The sequence below is a fragment of the Scomber japonicus genome, chromosome 13, assembly GCF_027409825.1.
Source record: "Scomber japonicus isolate fScoJap1 chromosome 13, fScoJap1.pri, whole genome shotgun sequence".
NCBI classification, from domain to species: Eukaryota; Metazoa; Chordata; class Actinopteri; order Scombriformes; family Scombridae; genus Scomber; species Scomber japonicus.
This window is the reverse complement of record NC_070590.1, coordinates 3,789,857-3,806,320: the sequence shown is the minus strand read 5'-3', so window position 1 is coordinate 3,806,320 and position 16,464 is coordinate 3,789,857. Positions and strand designations below refer to the sequence as shown.

Sequence of the window (16,464 nt, the reverse complement as noted above, 5' to 3'; positions counted from 1 at the left end):
CTTCCTTCCTTCCTTCCTCCCTCTCTCCCTCCTTCCTTCCTTCCTTCTTACCTTCCTCAGAGTCTGAGCAGAATGGCCTCCAGCTCTACTCACTCTACTCTACAAACCTGATGACCTGCACATGAGGACAGACCTTCCTCCCTTCCTCCCTTCCTTCCTTCCTTCCTCCCTCCCGTCCTCTTTTCCTTTCTCCCTCCATCCCTCCCTCCCTCCCTCCTTCCTTCCTTCCTTCTTTCCTTCCTCAGAGTCTGAGCAGAATGGCCTCCAGCTCTACTCACTCTACTCTACAAACCTGATGACCTGAACATCAGGACACTCCTTTCACATCATCTCAGCAGCTGCCAGAACCATCACTCCCTTCTTCCCTTCCTTCTTCCTCCCTCTTTTCCTTCCTTCCTTCCTTCCTTCCTGCCTCCTTTCCTTCCTTCTTCCTTCCTTCCTCCCTCCTTTCCATCCTTTGTCCTCACTCCTTTCCTTCCTTCTTCGTCCCTCTTTTCCTTCCTTCCGTCTTCCTCCCTCCTTTCCTTCCTTTTTCCTTCCATCCTCCTTTCCTTCCTTCCTCCCTTCCTTTCTCCCTCCCTCCCTCCTTCCATATTTCCTCCCTCCCTCCGTCCTACCGTCCTTCTTTCCTTTCCTCCCTTCCTTCCCTCCCTCCTTTCCTTCCTTCTTCCTCCATTCCCTCCTCCCTTCCTCCCTCCTTTCCTTCCTTCTTCCTCCCTTCCATCCTTCCTTCTTCCTCCCTTCCTTCCTTCCTTGACTCGAGGACAACAGGAGGGTTAAACATCTTTTTTAAAAAGCCTAATCTTGATCCTGCTCATTCTCACCAATTACCAACCTGTTTCTAAAATAACTTGTTTTTAAATCGGAGGTGTTGGAGGAACGTATTGCCTCCCGCCTGATTGCTTGTATGAGTGTTAACAGCATTTTCGATAACTATCAGGCTGCTTTTAGAGCTTTACACAGGACTGAGACGGCCTTAGCTAAGGTGATAAATGACTTCCATCCATCCACAGCTTCTTGAAACTTGGACTGGTCTAAAAGAGTCTCCTCTCAATTTATTACGCTCTTATCTGTCTAATAAAACCTTCTGTGTAGTTGCTCTGTAGAAATTCTCCATCTTCTATTTCCCAGTTTACTCATAGTGTTCCTTAATTGTCATTTATATGCTCACCTTGGGTCGCGCCATTAATAAGCATAATGTATCGGGATGTCGGATATCCTCAGATATTATCGGCCGATATTTACTTAAAAATGTAATATCAGGAAGTATCGGTGTCAGGTTTTTATAACTGATGTTTGTTCTGTAGGTTTCAGCATTTCCGAGCCTGCATGAACGCAGCATGGGACGTTTACCGGGGTGCGCTTGATGATGTAAAACAACAATACGTTACTTGTGGGTCGCTAACCGTGGTTAACCGTAGCTAACCATGGCTAACCGTTGCTAACCGTGGCTAACCGTTGCTAACCGTGGCTAACTGTTGCTAACCGTAGCTGACAGTTTTGGTGTAAAAAGCCTGCATAGGTATCAGGTGATATTGGTATCGGAAAAAGAGTTGGGGAATATCGGAATATCGGATATCGGCAGAAAAGTCAATATCGAGCATCCCTAATAATGTACAGTACCGTTGTCATGCCGACGACAGCCTGATATGTGTCCTGTTATAATCCACTGATCAGAGCAGCCTAAGCCAACTGACTGCCTGCCTTTCTCTTATCAATTACTGAAATATACTCAAAATTAACGTTGACGTGGCGGTGTTTAGCTCAGCCGGTAGAGCACCCCCCCCCCCCCCCCCCCCATGTGTTGAGGCTACAGTCCTCACTGCAGGCGTCCCAGGTTTGAATCCCGCGAATATCGGATATCGGCAGAAAAGTCAATATCGAGCATCCCTAAAAAGTATATTTAACCCTCCTGTTGTCCTTGAGTCAAGGAAGGGAGGGAGGAAGAAGGAAGGAAGGAAAGGAGGGAGGAAGGAGGGAGGAAAGGAGGGAGGGAGGGAGGAAGAAGGAAGGAAGGAAGGAAAGGAGGTTGGAAGGAGGGAAAGAAAGAGAGAGAGTGAGGTGAGGGAGGGAGGAAGGAAAGGAGGAAGGAAGGAAAGGAGGGAGGGAGGAAGGAAGGAAGGAAGGAAAGGAGGTTGGAAGGAGGAAGGAAAAGAGGGAGGAAAGGAAGAGAGAGAATGAGGTGAGGGAGGGAGGAAGGAAAGGAGGGAGGGAGGGAGGAAGGAAAGGAGGTTGGAAGGAGGAAGGAAAAAAATATAAAATATAAAAAAATATAAATTAACATTGACGAAACAATCATGTTCTTCTTTGTGTCACCCAGTTCATCTCCAATCTATCACGACATGAAGCCAACTGCAACACATGTGGGTTTATTTGATTCTAGCCTTTTGTTTTGGAGGTTGTTCAAACTTCTTATCCTTTTGAGGATTTACTCAGGGTTGTCCATGAATTGATTTATTGTACTAGTACCTGTATATATCTGCTCTCTCCTGGATATATGTTGTCTTTTGTTTCAGGTTGGAGGGTTTTTTGGGGGGAGTTTTCTGTCTCTTGTGTCAGACGGTGCAATCTCTAGGTTGGCATATGAGTCCTGCAGGGTTATGTAGGGATGGATTGGCGATGTGAAGGGGAGTAAATTAAGTTTAAGTCTATAAGCTATGTAATGAAAAATCATAAATAAACAGAGAGAGCCAGGTGGAAACTTCCAGTGAAGAATCGAAAAAGCAGCTCTGTTTGCTGTTGGCATGAAATATTTACCCGTAGAGCCAAAAATCCGTCATGGTTTCAAGATCTCAAGAGTTTGATGCAGCGGAGGAGCCGGCAGCAGTTTGGTTCTCTTATTTAAAACAATCATTCTTACGTCTGGAGATTAGTGGTATATGTGGAGGTTGGGCATGATCACTACTAAAGTTATGCAACTATCACCGTCGTCTGATTAAGATGTGGATCCAAAACCTTCATTACAATCCTCTGTGAATGGTAACAGTGTTTTTTAGGGCAAAGTAAAGATTAAATCCTGTTGTATCTCTAACAAAGACCTGATGGCCAGTGGTCTTTAGGCGAGGTTCGTTTAGCACATTCGACCTCAGAGAGCGAGTTGATGAGTAAGGCTGTTGTAGATCAGCCACATATGCAGCCGCCTGACCATGCAACACTTTTAAAGTGGATCGTATACACAATAGGGAGCCACTAGTCTTAATAGCACATATTATTTTGGGCCTGTGTATCATGTGATGGACCTAGACTTTAGAGTTTCTTTCCTTCCTTCTTTCTTTCCTCTGTCCTTCTTTCCTTCCTCCCTCCCTCCTACCGTCCTTCTTTCCACCGTCTGTCCTTCCTTCCTTCCTTCCTTCTGTCCTTCTTTCCTTCCTTTCCTTCTTCCCTCCCTTGTGTCCTTTCCTCCCTTCCTTTCTCCAGTCTTCCTTCCTTCCTTCCTCCTTCCTTTCCTTCTTTCCTTCCTTCCTTCCTCCCTCTCTCTCTCTTTCTTTCCTTCCTCTCTTTCCTCCCTTCCTTCCTTCTTTCCTTCCTCCATCCCCCTTTCTTCCTTCCGTCCTTCTTTCCTTCCTTTCCTTCTTCCCTCCCTCGTTTCCTTTCCTCCCTTTCTTCCTCCCGTCTTCCTTCCTTCCTCCTTCCTTTCCTTCCGTCCTTCCTTCCTCCCTCCTTCCTTCTTCCACCCTCCCTCCTTTCCTTCCTCCTTTCCTCCCTTCCTCCCTCCTTTCCTCCCTTCCTTCCTCCTTTCCTTTCCTCCTTTCCTTCCTCTTTTCCTCCCTTCCTACTCCCTTCCATCCTTCCTTCTTTCCTCCCTTCTTCCTTGACTCGAGGACAACAGGAGGGTTAAACATCTTTTATCTTTTTAGACTTTAGAGTTTTGTAATTACGTCGTTTGGCCTCTTTGTCAAATTTAGGTGGCAACCAAACACTTCATCAGTTATGCATGCATGAGTTTGAACATGAGTTTAATGAATTATTGATTAGTATTTGTTTGATTTGTGCTTATTGTTGGCTTACAGTGAGGAATATTCAAAATGATTTGGATAGATGCAATTGACATATATAATTTGGATTATCTCATTTCTTCTCCATTTAAATTCGATTAAATCTGATTTTTAAAACAATCTATTAAAAAGTGTAGTAAGCGATAATAATCCAATTCATTTTTTTGTCAAAATCACCAAATCTCTCCTCACTATCTCCTAGCTGTCCCTTCTAAGTGCGCGCTGAAAAAAAGTCCGGTCTCAATACACAGCCTGGCTCTGAGCCAATACAGCAATGCTCCAGCCAATTAGAGACAGGGGAGCGTTCATGCGCGTTCACGTTCAGACAGAGAGGGGAGGGGGAGGTGACGTAATGACGCAGTCAGAGCCAGAAACGTCAGGTACACACGGTGGAGACGGAGAGGTGACCAAGGAACACTTAGAGAGGAGAACGTTAGAAGAACATTTAATATAAAAGAAGGACTTTAACCAGACAAGGACCCGCGAACACATCAGTGTGGATTTATAACGGCGGATGGACCGGCGGAGACCCGAATGAGGGACGGAGGGAGAACCGGCGGAGGAGCGGACGGAGACCCGGACGGAGAGACCGGAGGAGTGAAGGCTGACGCTGCTCTGCTGAACAGGTGAGTAACATCAGCTCTGCTTCACATAAACTGTAACGTTACCTGCTGACATTCAGCTCACTGTCTAGTTAGTCAGGATATGTTGTTGTTGTGATGCTAGCTGTAAAGTAGCAGAGTTGTTACTACAGCTGTTTGACGCTCTGCACGTTAGCTTCGCGGCTAACGTTAGCAGCGTGCTAACGTAACCTGCAACGTAGCTGCTTGTTGTGTATCTGGTGTTTGTTCACTGCTTTCAAAGTGTTTACAGTCATGAAGACATATAAACTCAGGTTTGCTATCACAATAATCTCACATGAGACTGAGACGCGGTCTGGTGTTAGCCAGGCTAGCCACCTGTACTATCAGAGCAATAAATGCTGCTATCAAACTGAAGCTAACTTACCGTCCCGCAGCAGACAGTTGGTCAGTTTGCGCAGTGGTTACGTCCGTTGCCATGACAATGCGGGTCCATGAACTTCGGGGGTGGAGAACGAAGGGAGGGGGGTTTGGTTTGGTTTTCACTCGTGTATCACTCCTCGTTTCCCCCCACATCGCTTACTATACCTTTTTAAAAGTGCAATTTATATTTTAAATACTTCCAAGTGATCAATACAAAATACTCACACAGGAAGTGATATGCGCTTATATTTTATACTTCACATATTTTTTATGTATTTATGTATTTTAGGAAGGATTTCATGGGTCATTGTGTAATGTCTGCCTACTGTATGTTGTTGGTAAAACAAAGGCAATAATCCAGCATGTTGGACAATAAAGCTCTATTCTATTCTATATTAAAATTTTAAATATGATATTGTGATTTCTCTGTTGTAGATGTGCAAAACTGGTCAGATTGGAGTTGTCTTCAGGGAAAGTAGAAATGAGGAGGATGACCGATTGGTTTTTGAAATGAGTCTAAGTTTGATATAAGCATTTCTCTTTCCATTTTATTATGAATTGTTTCCATATATGAGTTGTTCCTTTCGTCCCTTGATGCTCTGGTTGAGCTTCCTCACACGTTAGATCATCTCTTTCATCATTTTTCCCCCCCTCTCTGAACTATATGCTTATGTTTCCAGCTCAGAATAATATCCAGCGAGAATGTATGAACAAAAAATAACTTCACTGACCACTGACTAAATGACTTCAGTGACCACAAATGCACATCATTTCCTTTTCCTTTGCTGCTGAGAGATTGGAAGCCGCTAACGCAAAGTTAATTTACATAATGGCAGCGGCAGTATGGTAAACAGGAAGTCTGTTGTTAATGAAAATGACAGACTTTTATCCCATGTGAGGCTTAAATTGGCTCTCAGGTGACCAAGAGAGGGCCGGTAAATGTATTAGAAGTACTTCTACTGCACAGTTACTGATGAAACCCACCGATAATGGCTGCTCCATAATCATTAAAGTGACGTCTGAGTGAAGGAGGGGAGTTAAATGACGCGTGGAGGCCAATGGGTTGTCAAGGGGCAGGAGGCTGAATCTGATAGAGCTTCAAACAAGCAGATGTGGAGGAGACAAATATTACACTAGTAGAAAGAAAGAAAGAAAGAAAGAAATCAATATGAACAAATACATTTAAAATACATATTGGTAATGAAAAAGGCTGTTTCTTCTTCTTTCCTCCCTTCCCTCCTTCCATCTGTCATTCCTTCCTCCCTCCTTCTCTCTTTCTTTCCTTCCTCTCTCTTTCCTCCCTTCCTTCTTTCCTTACTCCATCCCCCTTCCTTTCCTTCTTTCCTCCCTCCCTCCTTCTCTCTTTCTTTCCTCCCCCTACCTACCTTCCTCCCTTCCTTCTTTTTCTCTGTCCTTCTTTCCTTCCTTCCTACCTTCCTCTCTTCCTTTCTCCTTCCTTCCTTCCTTCCTTCTTCCTCCCTCCTCCCTCCTTTCTTCTTTCCTCCATCTTTCACTCCCTCCTTCCTTCCTCCCTCCTCCCCTCCTTCTTTCCTCTGTCTTTCACTTCTTCCTTCTTCCTTCCTTCCTCCCTGTCTCCTTTCCTTCCTTCCTTCCTTCCTCCCTTTCTCCCTCCCTCCCTCCTTCTTTCCTCCATCTTTCACTCCTTCCTTCCTTCCTTCTTCCTTCCTCCCTCTCTCCTTTCCTTCCTTTCTTCCTTCCTCCCTTCCTCCCTCCTTCTTTCCTCCGTCTTTCACTCCCTCCTTCTTCCTTCCTCCCTTCCTTCCTCCCTCTCTCCTTTCCTTCCTTCCTTCTTCCTCCCTCCTTTCCTTCCTTCTTCCCTCCTCCCTCCTTTCCTTCCTTCTTCCTCCCTTCCTTCCTTCCTTCCTTGACTGGAGGACAACAGGATGGTTAATTCTGTGGATATGTAAATCCTTCCCTGCAGCGAGTTATTCGTTAATAATTGTTGTAAGATTTTAACAGGTGAATAATTTGAGACTTTTGAGAAGTTTTTATGTCTCAAAGCCTTTTTCCCGTGAGTTTCTGTCTTTCTGACTCTGCAAGTCTTAAGTCGACAGCTGTGTTTGTGTGTTTGTGTGTGTGTGTGTGTGTGTGTGTGTGTGTGTGTGTGAAAATGTGTGTGAAAATGTGTGTTTGTGTGCAAGAGAGAGAGAGAGACAGAAAGACTTTGAGAGAATTTGAGTGTGTGTCTGTGTTTCGTGTGTCGTGTACGCTGATGTCTTTAACTCAGGTCAGATGTCATTTCCTCTCTTCAGGCCGGCCAAATCCTGTAACTTCCCACACACACACACACACACACACACACACACACACACACACACACACACACACACACAAAGAAAAAACACTTCTCACTCTACTTCACTCTCTTGAAAACACTCACATACTATAACAGTTTGTTCATCCACATAAACACTTCTACACACACGTCACACACACACACACACACACACACACACTACTTTCAGAGGGAGGTGTAGTGAGGGGGAGGATAGGGGTGTTTCACAAATTACATGCAGACTTTTTGCATCAAGTGTCAGCCCCCCTGCCTCCTCTTCCTCCTCCTCCTCCTCCTCCTCCTCCTCCTCCTCCTCCTTCTCCTCCTTCTTCACTTTACTGAACTCTTAAGTCAAACACACCCTCAGCATGAGCCGTGACGGAGCAGACGCTGCCCACATGGGTTAAAAAGCTCTCTCAGTGTGGGAATAATGTAACTGTTGAACACATTTTGGAATATGGCTCAGGCCCCGACGGTAAAGAAACCTCCGCTGCGGAGATCCTTCAGCGAGCACGTGAAAGACTCCACCAACAAGGCCTGGGATGTCTTCTGGAAGGGTGTGAGGGAGCGGCGGCTGTGGGGTGAGTCGGGATACCATGTGAATTTAGATTAGGTTGGCGATGTGGAAAGAGAGAGAGAGAGAAAGAAAGAAAGAAAGAGAGAGAGGAGTTTACGCAAGACTGCTGCAGCACCTTGGTGGCAGCGAAAGGTCATTTTCTGCAACTCATTATGATTCTTTTTGATGTTTGAGAACCCAAACATCCAAAACACACACCACACCATCTTTCTATAACACTCACAATACTGACTGTAGGTCTTTGTGTCATGATATCTGTTCAAATACTAAATCTATTGAACCCATTTAACTTTTAGGTCAATCTTTACCACTTGTATGAGGTATGTAATGCACAGAAAGACCATCAGGTTGTTCTATGGTTGCTGTAGATACAGGTTGTTCTATGGTTGCTATAGATACAGGTTGTTTGCTATAGATACAGGTTGTTCTATGGTTGCTATAGATACAGGTTGTTCTATGGTTGCTATAGATACAGGTTGTTCTATGCTTGCTATAGATACAGGTTGTTCTATGCTTGCTATAGATACAGGTTGCTCTATGGTTGCTATAGATACAGGTTGCTCTATGGTTGCTATAGATACAGGTTGTTCTATGCTTGCTTTAGGTACAGGTTGTTGTATGGTTGTTATAGATACAAGTTGTTCCATGGTTGCTATAGATACAGGTTGTTCTATGGTTGCTATAGATACAGGTTGTTCTATGGTTGCTATAGATACAGGTTGTTCTATGCTTGCTTTAGGTACAGGTTGTTGTATGGTTGTTATAGATACAAGTTGTTCCATGGTTGCTATAGATACAGGTTGTTCTATGGTTGCTATAGATACAGGTTGTTCTATGGTTGCTATAGATACAGGTTGTTCTATGGTTGCTATAGATACAAGTTGTTCTTTGGTTGCTATTGATACAGGTTGTTCTAAGGTTGCTATAGGAGACAATAAATTCTATTAGGGATGGGAGAGATGGCTATATGAGCTTCTGTCACGCTACATGTAGCTTTATATCATAATACTAGTGAAATAGTACATTTTCTGGTAATTTAGTTGATGTTGAAGTTGGTTTGTTATAAAGAAGCATCTGAGAAGTTGGAAAAAAACATGTCAGGTGATTGAATGAACCATTTGTCTATTACCGTCATAGCTTGCGAGGCAACTGGATTTACGACGCTAACCGAACCAGACGAGACGGATCCTCTCATGGTCTTCTGATGGTCACAATGTCAGTTTTTTTTGGTTAATCCTGTGAATTAAAATACTTGATGAATCCTGATATTACATCACAATGATTCAAAACTTGTCATGAAGCAGCAGTAGATCATTTATATTGCCCACAATAGTCTAATGCAATATTAAAGGGCGGATACTTTGGTTTAAGATAGGTTAAAAAGTTTATAATGCTAAGGTAAAGGTGTGCAATATCCTCTACGATGATATCTTAATTGTGGCTCATGAGGTAGATCGGGAGGTTATCAGAAGGTTGGTGGTTCAATTCCTGCCTCCTCCAGTCCACATGTTGATGGGAAAAATACTTAACCCCTGAATTTGCACCAACAGTGTATGATTGTGTGTTCATTGTTGGCTTTCATCTGAAGAGCAGCTCCTGTAAAAGTGCTTTGAGTGTGTGCTCTATAAGTACAGTCTACCATTAGTTGTAACGATGTTGCAAGCTCACATAATCGAGTTCTTCACTTTGCAAAGAAACAGAAACAGTCTTGAGCGTCCGTTCATTCGCTGCTGCTTTGATTGCTTGTAGATCGGTTGTTCACTTGTGGGCTTTACTGTGTATGTGTGTGTTCACCATGCTGCAAATTAGCATAGCTGCATAAACATGTGAGGTTGCACTTCGTTAAAATGAGTGAACGTAACAAATGTAGTTGTTGTCAGCTCTCCAGATACTCCACCGCTGTCTGTCTCTCTGCTGCGTTGCACACATGCCGTCCACGCTGAGAAAGGAGCAATACAATGACAGCAATACGCACCACACACGTCTTCATTTACATTATTTACCCAATTTATGTGCATTTGTTTAGTCTCTGCTGCATTTTGCTGTCATTTATAGTCGCGCTGCTCTCCTCCTCTGCTCCCTCCCTCTGTGTGAGCGCTACAGGAGAGACAGGGAACCAGGTGAGATGCTCAAGCTGAAGACAGCTATGAAGGTAGAATCGTCCCATGAATAGAAAGATCAGACAATGGCTCTGTTAGAAACCTCATCCTTTCCTACTACTCGTACTAACTCTGACGTCATGTGAAGTGTGTAGTGTGTTTCAACTGTGTAGTGATTTAGAGTATGTGAGAAGTTCCTGGATGGTTTACTAGATTCTCCAGAAATGCAGAGTATGCATCAAGAGCTGACTACTCACACTCACATTACCCAAGATGCAACGCTACTACTCACACTCACATTACCCAAGATGCAACACTACTACTCACACTCACATTACCCAAGATGCAACGCTACTACTCACACTCACATTACCCAAGATGCAACACTACTACTCACACTCACATTACCCAAGATGCAACACTACTACTCACACTCACATTACCCAAGATGCAACGCTACTACTCACACTCACATTACCCAAGATGCAACGCTGCTACTCACACTCACATTACCCAAGATGCAACACTACTACTCACACTCACATTACCCAAGATGCAACACTACTACTCACACTCACATTACCCAAGATGCAACGCTGCTACTCACACTCACATTACCCAAGATGCAACGCTACTACTCACACTCACATTACCCAAGATGCAACACTACTACTCACACTCACATTACCCAAGATGCAACGCTGCTACTCACACTCACATCACCCAAGATGCAACGCTACTACTCACACTCACATTACCCAAGATGCAACACTACTACTCACACTCACATTACCCAAGATGCAACACAACTACTCACACTCACATTACCCAAGATGCAACACAACTTCTGAAAAAACACAGTGGTTTCAAGTTAGCTACAGCGAAGGTGGCTCCGAATTCTCAGGAACAAAACTTTAAACAGGTGATATTTGGACAGATTAGCGTCACATTGTGGATCTAAAGGGCTACCTTACTTTCTTCCTAAAAAGGTTAGAAATGTGGATAAAGTGGTTTATTTACAGAGTTAGAGCTAAAATGAAATCAGCTTCAGCCTGATGATTTCAGCTCGGGTAGGAACCAAATGCATTGTGGGTAATCGTGTAGTTTACTACAGTGTAAATGGTCTGCTTACTATCTGGTCCTTTAGTGTGTAGTATAGAAGTATGTAGTGTGTAGTATGTACTATAGAAGTATGTAGTATGTACTATAGAAGTATGTAGTATGTAGTATAGAAGTATGTAGTATGTACTATAGAAGTATGTAGTATGTAGTATAGAAGTATGTAGTATAGAAGTATGTAGTATGTAGTACGCTTGTAAACTGTGAACTTTGGAGTTTGTAATTGTAACTTCTTCTCTCTGCAAAATCTACTGCAACCACGATTTCATTCTCGCAAAACTGCACCACAGGATCTATGTTTGTATCTTCTTATCTGCACACTCAGTTGGGTAAATCCTGACGTCTCTCTCTCTCAAATGGACTGAGCCAAAAAGGAACGCTGTGCGACTCTCGATTTGTAACAAACAACTTGCATTCAAGAAACCATAAGTTGTGTCTGTTCTACTATGTGCATCCACTAGGTGGCAGTGTGTCTATCTTTTGTACAACCCAAAGTAGAATTAACATACGCCCACTTCCAACATAGCTGCTACACTCGTTATGTTACTGTAAGTTTATCACGAGAAATTCAATCCACACAAAAGATAGACAGACAGCTGTTTATTCATTGTGTTAAGAAGTGCTTCATCAGGATAGATATCGTTATCAGATATGAGATCACCTGAGTCTGTCTAGTTTTACTCTTTCATCCAGATGTTATATTCATGCTTCTATGCACCAGATTGAGAGTACACAGCTGCTGCCTGCATCTGTTTGTCAAATTAGGTCTTTAAACCTCCGCACATTTAAGATGTATAGGTTAAAGAAATAATTATTACACATATACATAAATGGATTTCATCCTCAGGAAAGTCATTTTACACATTGTTCTTTTTTTTTTATCCTATGAGAAAATTCACACTGCAAATTCAAATGCAGCTCTCAGGCAGTGACGTGGATATTAAATCTGTCAGCTTATATTTTCCAGGTTTTTAGAAAAGCTTCTCTTGTTAAATCATTAACTAAAATGTCACAAACTGATACTAGAGCTGAGCTAGAGCTTCAGCATTGACTGTTTGACTGAGTTTAGCTGAGCTTCCTTTTGATATCTAACTAAAGCTCACATCAAACAGAAGTAGTTGTGGATACATGATCTTTTAAATAAGCTCACATCTGTCATGCAGCTAAAATGTGTGAAAGTCAAAATCAAAAGCGTGTTATTCTTCTTGTTCTTTCAGCTGCATGTTCACAGTGATGTATGTGCACACTTTGCTTTCACATTTATCTGCTGAAGGAGGAAAGTTTGTCTGAGCTTCATCTTAAATCTCACTTTAACTCTCGTACCTTTCATCAGGATCAGTGACAGATAAATTAGTTTGGAGCCAGAGTGTTCAACTTCCAAAAGTGTGATGTGGAAACTTGAAGCTCAGAGAGGAGACGTACTGAGTCCAGCAGGAAAACTTTTATAATAAACCATATTTAACCCTCCTGTTGTCCTCGAGTCAAGGGAGGAAGGGAGGAAAGGAGGAAGTAAGGAAGGGAGGAAGAAGGAAGGAAAGGAGGGACGGGAGGAAGAAGGAAGGAAGGGAGGAAGAAGGAAAGAAAGCAGGGAAGGGAGGAAGAAGGAAAGAAAGCAGGGAAGGGAGGAAGAAGGAAGGAAAGGAGGGAAGGGAGGAAGGAAAAGAGGGAAGGGAGGAAGGGAAGGAGGAAGAAGGAAGGAAAGGAGGGAGGGAGGGAGAGAGAAAGGAAAAGAGGAAGGAAGGAAAGAAGGAAAGTAATGGGGAGGAAAGAGACAAGAAAGAGGGAGGAAAGAAGGACAGACGGAAGGAAGAAAAGGAGGAAAGAAGAAACAGTCAAAACAGACTGGGTCAATTTGACCCTTCAGTCCTTCCTCCTTTCCTTCCTCCCTCCTTTCCTTCCTCCCTCCCTCATTTCCTTCCTCCTTCCTTATTCACTCCCTTCATCCCTCCCTCCTTTCTCCTTTCCTTCCTTGAATGTGGTTTTAATCATTTCAGGACACAATAATGTGAACAGCATACCCTTAGATATCTCTCACACCACTCAAAAGCTGTCATGTAACACTCAAACAATCACAAAGCAGCTCCACCCCCCCCCCCCCCACCCCCCTTAAACCCCAGCATGTGAGCCGTGGTCGTGACTGATTGTGGTTTCACGTCTCATTGAGGCAGAGTGTTTGCCCGAGCTTGTCGCACGCTGTGAGGCTGACTCACATGTTGATACTTGGGGTGCGAAATGTGGTCGTAGCTTCTCAGCCTGCCAGGAATCCTTCCTCCAGGAACCCAGAGACAAGTCTTAAAGGACTGCAGACCCAGAGACAAGTCTTAAAGGACTGAGAAAAATAGAGGGTCCAAAAAAAGCAACTTAGAGGTTTTTAATGAGCCGTAGCGGTAAACGTCATTTTCCACCTAACTTGATTTGTTAAGTTCAACTTCAGTGAACTTCAGTCAGTGTTTGCAACTTTCATTCAGCTCACTTTTTTAATGACAATTTCAAAGCTATGATAACCCTGCTGTTTAAAGTCTGTGTAAAGTAATAATAAATATGTGTTCTGAGTTTGACATACCACAGAAAAGTGTGTTGTTAACCACCCTGCCAAATTTGAATGATTAAAAAAATCGCCAAATATATGAAATTAGGCTTCAAAGTTGTGTAAAAATCAGCCTCTTTCTCTGCTCCCAAACGCTGAAGCCCCGCCCCCTACCAAGTGTCACCTGTCAATCAAAGTCACCACCTCTACCCGAAACATGGACGCTATGTCTGAGAGCTTTCTGCTGCTAACTCGGCGGCTAGCTCGGCAGCTAACTCGGCGGCTAGCTCAGCGGCTAACTCAGCTAACTGGCTAACTGTAGACTGTAGTAGTAGTAGTTGTGTGTGCTGAATGTATTTCTACCTCTACAGCAGCAGGGGCGGGTTTATGCTAATCACTAAATCCTGAACACAGAAATCTTGAAACACAGTTTGTGAAGCCTAGCTCCACAATTCAAATCTAAATGGTTGAAATGCTTTTTACACCTTTTTTAGAAATACATTTATGACCTATTTAATGTGTTTAGAAGAAAATGTCTGAATTCACTTTACACGGTCTTTAAACAGAGCTGAGTTCCCGCCCATGCTCGGTGACATTTGCCTTTTACACAGAACTACTCTCTGGAGACTCAACATGTGATATGTTATCGGTCTTTGGAGCCTTTTTTTTAACTCATTGATGTGTTTTTAATCATTTTTGGACAACAACGGAGGTTAAGGAGGCTTTGGATAAACACACTATACTTAAAAATACACTGACATCTGTTGACAGTCATATCCTTTAACCTAATCCTTAACCCTCCTGTTGTCCTCGAGTCAAGGATGGAAGGGAGGAGGGAGGAAGGAAAGGAGGGAGGGAGGGAGGAATAAGGAAGGAAGGAAAGGAGGGAGTAAGGAAGGCGGGATGGAAGGAAAGGAGGGAGGAAGGAAAGAAGCAAGGAAGGGGAGGAAGGAAGGAAAGGAGGGATGGAAAGGGAGTAAGGAAGGAGGGAGGGAGGGAAGGAAAGGAGGGAGGAAGGAAAGAAGCAAGGAAAATTGAAAACAGCTTACTACAGAGGTTTGAATAAAGTGTAGCGATAAACTGAGACGTTGCTGCATGTCATATCTCTCTCTCTCTCTCTCTCTCTCTCTCTCTCTCTCTCTCTCTCTCTCTCTCTCTCTCTCTCTCTCTCTCTCTCTCTCTCTCTCTCTCTCTCTCTCTCTCTCTCTCTCATAGCAGTTATGTGGTATGCACAGTAACCATTTACGCTTTTTAAACCCTTAAGTAAAACCTTTTACTACCTGTGTGTGTGTGTGTGTGTGTGTGTGTGTGTGTGTGTGTGTGTGTTTTATTCTCACAGCTGGTTCTGCTTTTTTCCTATGAGAGCTGATACCTGGTTCCAGCTGTGTGTGTGTGTGTGTGTGTGTGAGATAACATCAACAAATGACGTTAGCGCAGTCATGCTAACTGATTGGCTGAAATGGATTATGTAATAGTGTTCTTCATTCATTAACACACAGAGAGAGGCAGTCTGCTATTAAACTGTGTTCACTCTTTAAATCCCTTCCAGGCAGTCGCTGATTTCCATTTACTATGAAAATCAACTTGTTGAGAATTAAAACATGCGTACAGAGAGACACCACTGAGTATGTCGCCATGGTGATGAGACATCTGTCACATCCAGTAAAAGCCAAAAAGCTCCAAACCCAGAGACTGTAAATGGCTCAGCAGCAAGATGAGACATTCAAAAATATGTTAAATAAATATTTATAAAAGCAGCATCAGGTTTGTTAAAATGTACATTTAGTATTTTTGTTGGTTTTATATCATTTAAATGACATTTACACCATTTTTTAACCAAAAGTAAGACTGAATGCTCCTGAAAATGTCAAATGGTGTAACCACAAAAGAATGATAAATATTAAATGTTTTATCCACCGAGGGAGGGAGGGAGGGAGGGAGGGAGCAAGGAAGGAAGGAAGGAAGGAAGGAAAATTTCTTTAAATTTTCCTTCCTTCTTACCCTCCTTCCCTCTTTCTTTGCTCCCTCCTCCTTCCATCCTTCCTTTCTTTCCTTCCTCCTTTCCTTGCTCCTTTCCTTCCCTCCTTACTCCTTTCTTTCCTTTCTTTCTCCTTTCCTTCCTCACTTCCTTCTCTCCTAAATTCCTTCCTCTTTTCGTCCTTACTCCTTTCCTTCCTCTTTTCCTCCTTCCTCCTGTCCTTCCTTCTGTCCTTCCTTCTGTCCTTCCTTCCTCCTGTCCTTCCTTCTGTCCTTCCTTCCTTCCTTCCTTCATTCTCTCCTTACTTCCTTCTTCTTTTCCTCCTTCCTCCTTTCCTTCCTCCCTCCTACCTTCCTCATTTCCTCCCTTCCTTCCTCCTTTCCTCTCTTCCTTCCTTCCTTTCTCCCTTGACTCGAGGACAACAGGAGGGTTAAATGAGTCTGTCACAACATTAGAAGTAAGAAACCACCAGTAAGAAAACTGACTGTATTAAATGAGGCTAATCAAGCTAAATGCTAATATTTAGACTTTAGGCGCTAATTCTCCAAATCATCACCACAGAGAGAGACAAGAATGTGAAAGGACGAAATTCTTCTTCAAGCATCTGGTCATCATTTAAGCAAATTCATCTTAACGGAAATTTCACTTCTTGTTTTCACAGTTTGGGTAGATTCCTGTCAGCTACTTTACTCACTGCAGTAATTAATATATTAATATAACATATTATCTAACACAGCAGAAATTATGATACCAGGACCAATCCAAGTTCTGCCGTTGCCGTGACGACGAAGCTCATGTTTCTCTAACCTTTAACCCTTTATTGGGCAAAATAATTATATTTGGTAACTTCTGTAAATATCCCTAAATAT

At 43.1% G+C, this 16,464-nt stretch overlaps 1 protein-coding gene across 1 annotated transcript in view; it reads left to right on the top strand.

Annotated features, from left to right (window-relative positions):
• Nucleotides 1-5,513, top strand: part of LOC128371775 (arginine--tRNA ligase, cytoplasmic-like) — a 16,942-nt gene extending 11,429 nt beyond the window's left edge. The window contains exons 10-11 of the mRNA XM_053332152.1: nucleotides 4,491-4,621; nucleotides 5,435-5,513. Coding sequence (XP_053188127.1) covers nucleotides 4,491-4,621; nucleotides 5,435-5,513 — 210 coding nt within the window. The remainder of the gene's footprint in view (nucleotides 1-4,490; nucleotides 4,622-5,434) is intronic.
• Nucleotides 5,514-16,464: the final 10,951 nt, after the last annotated feature.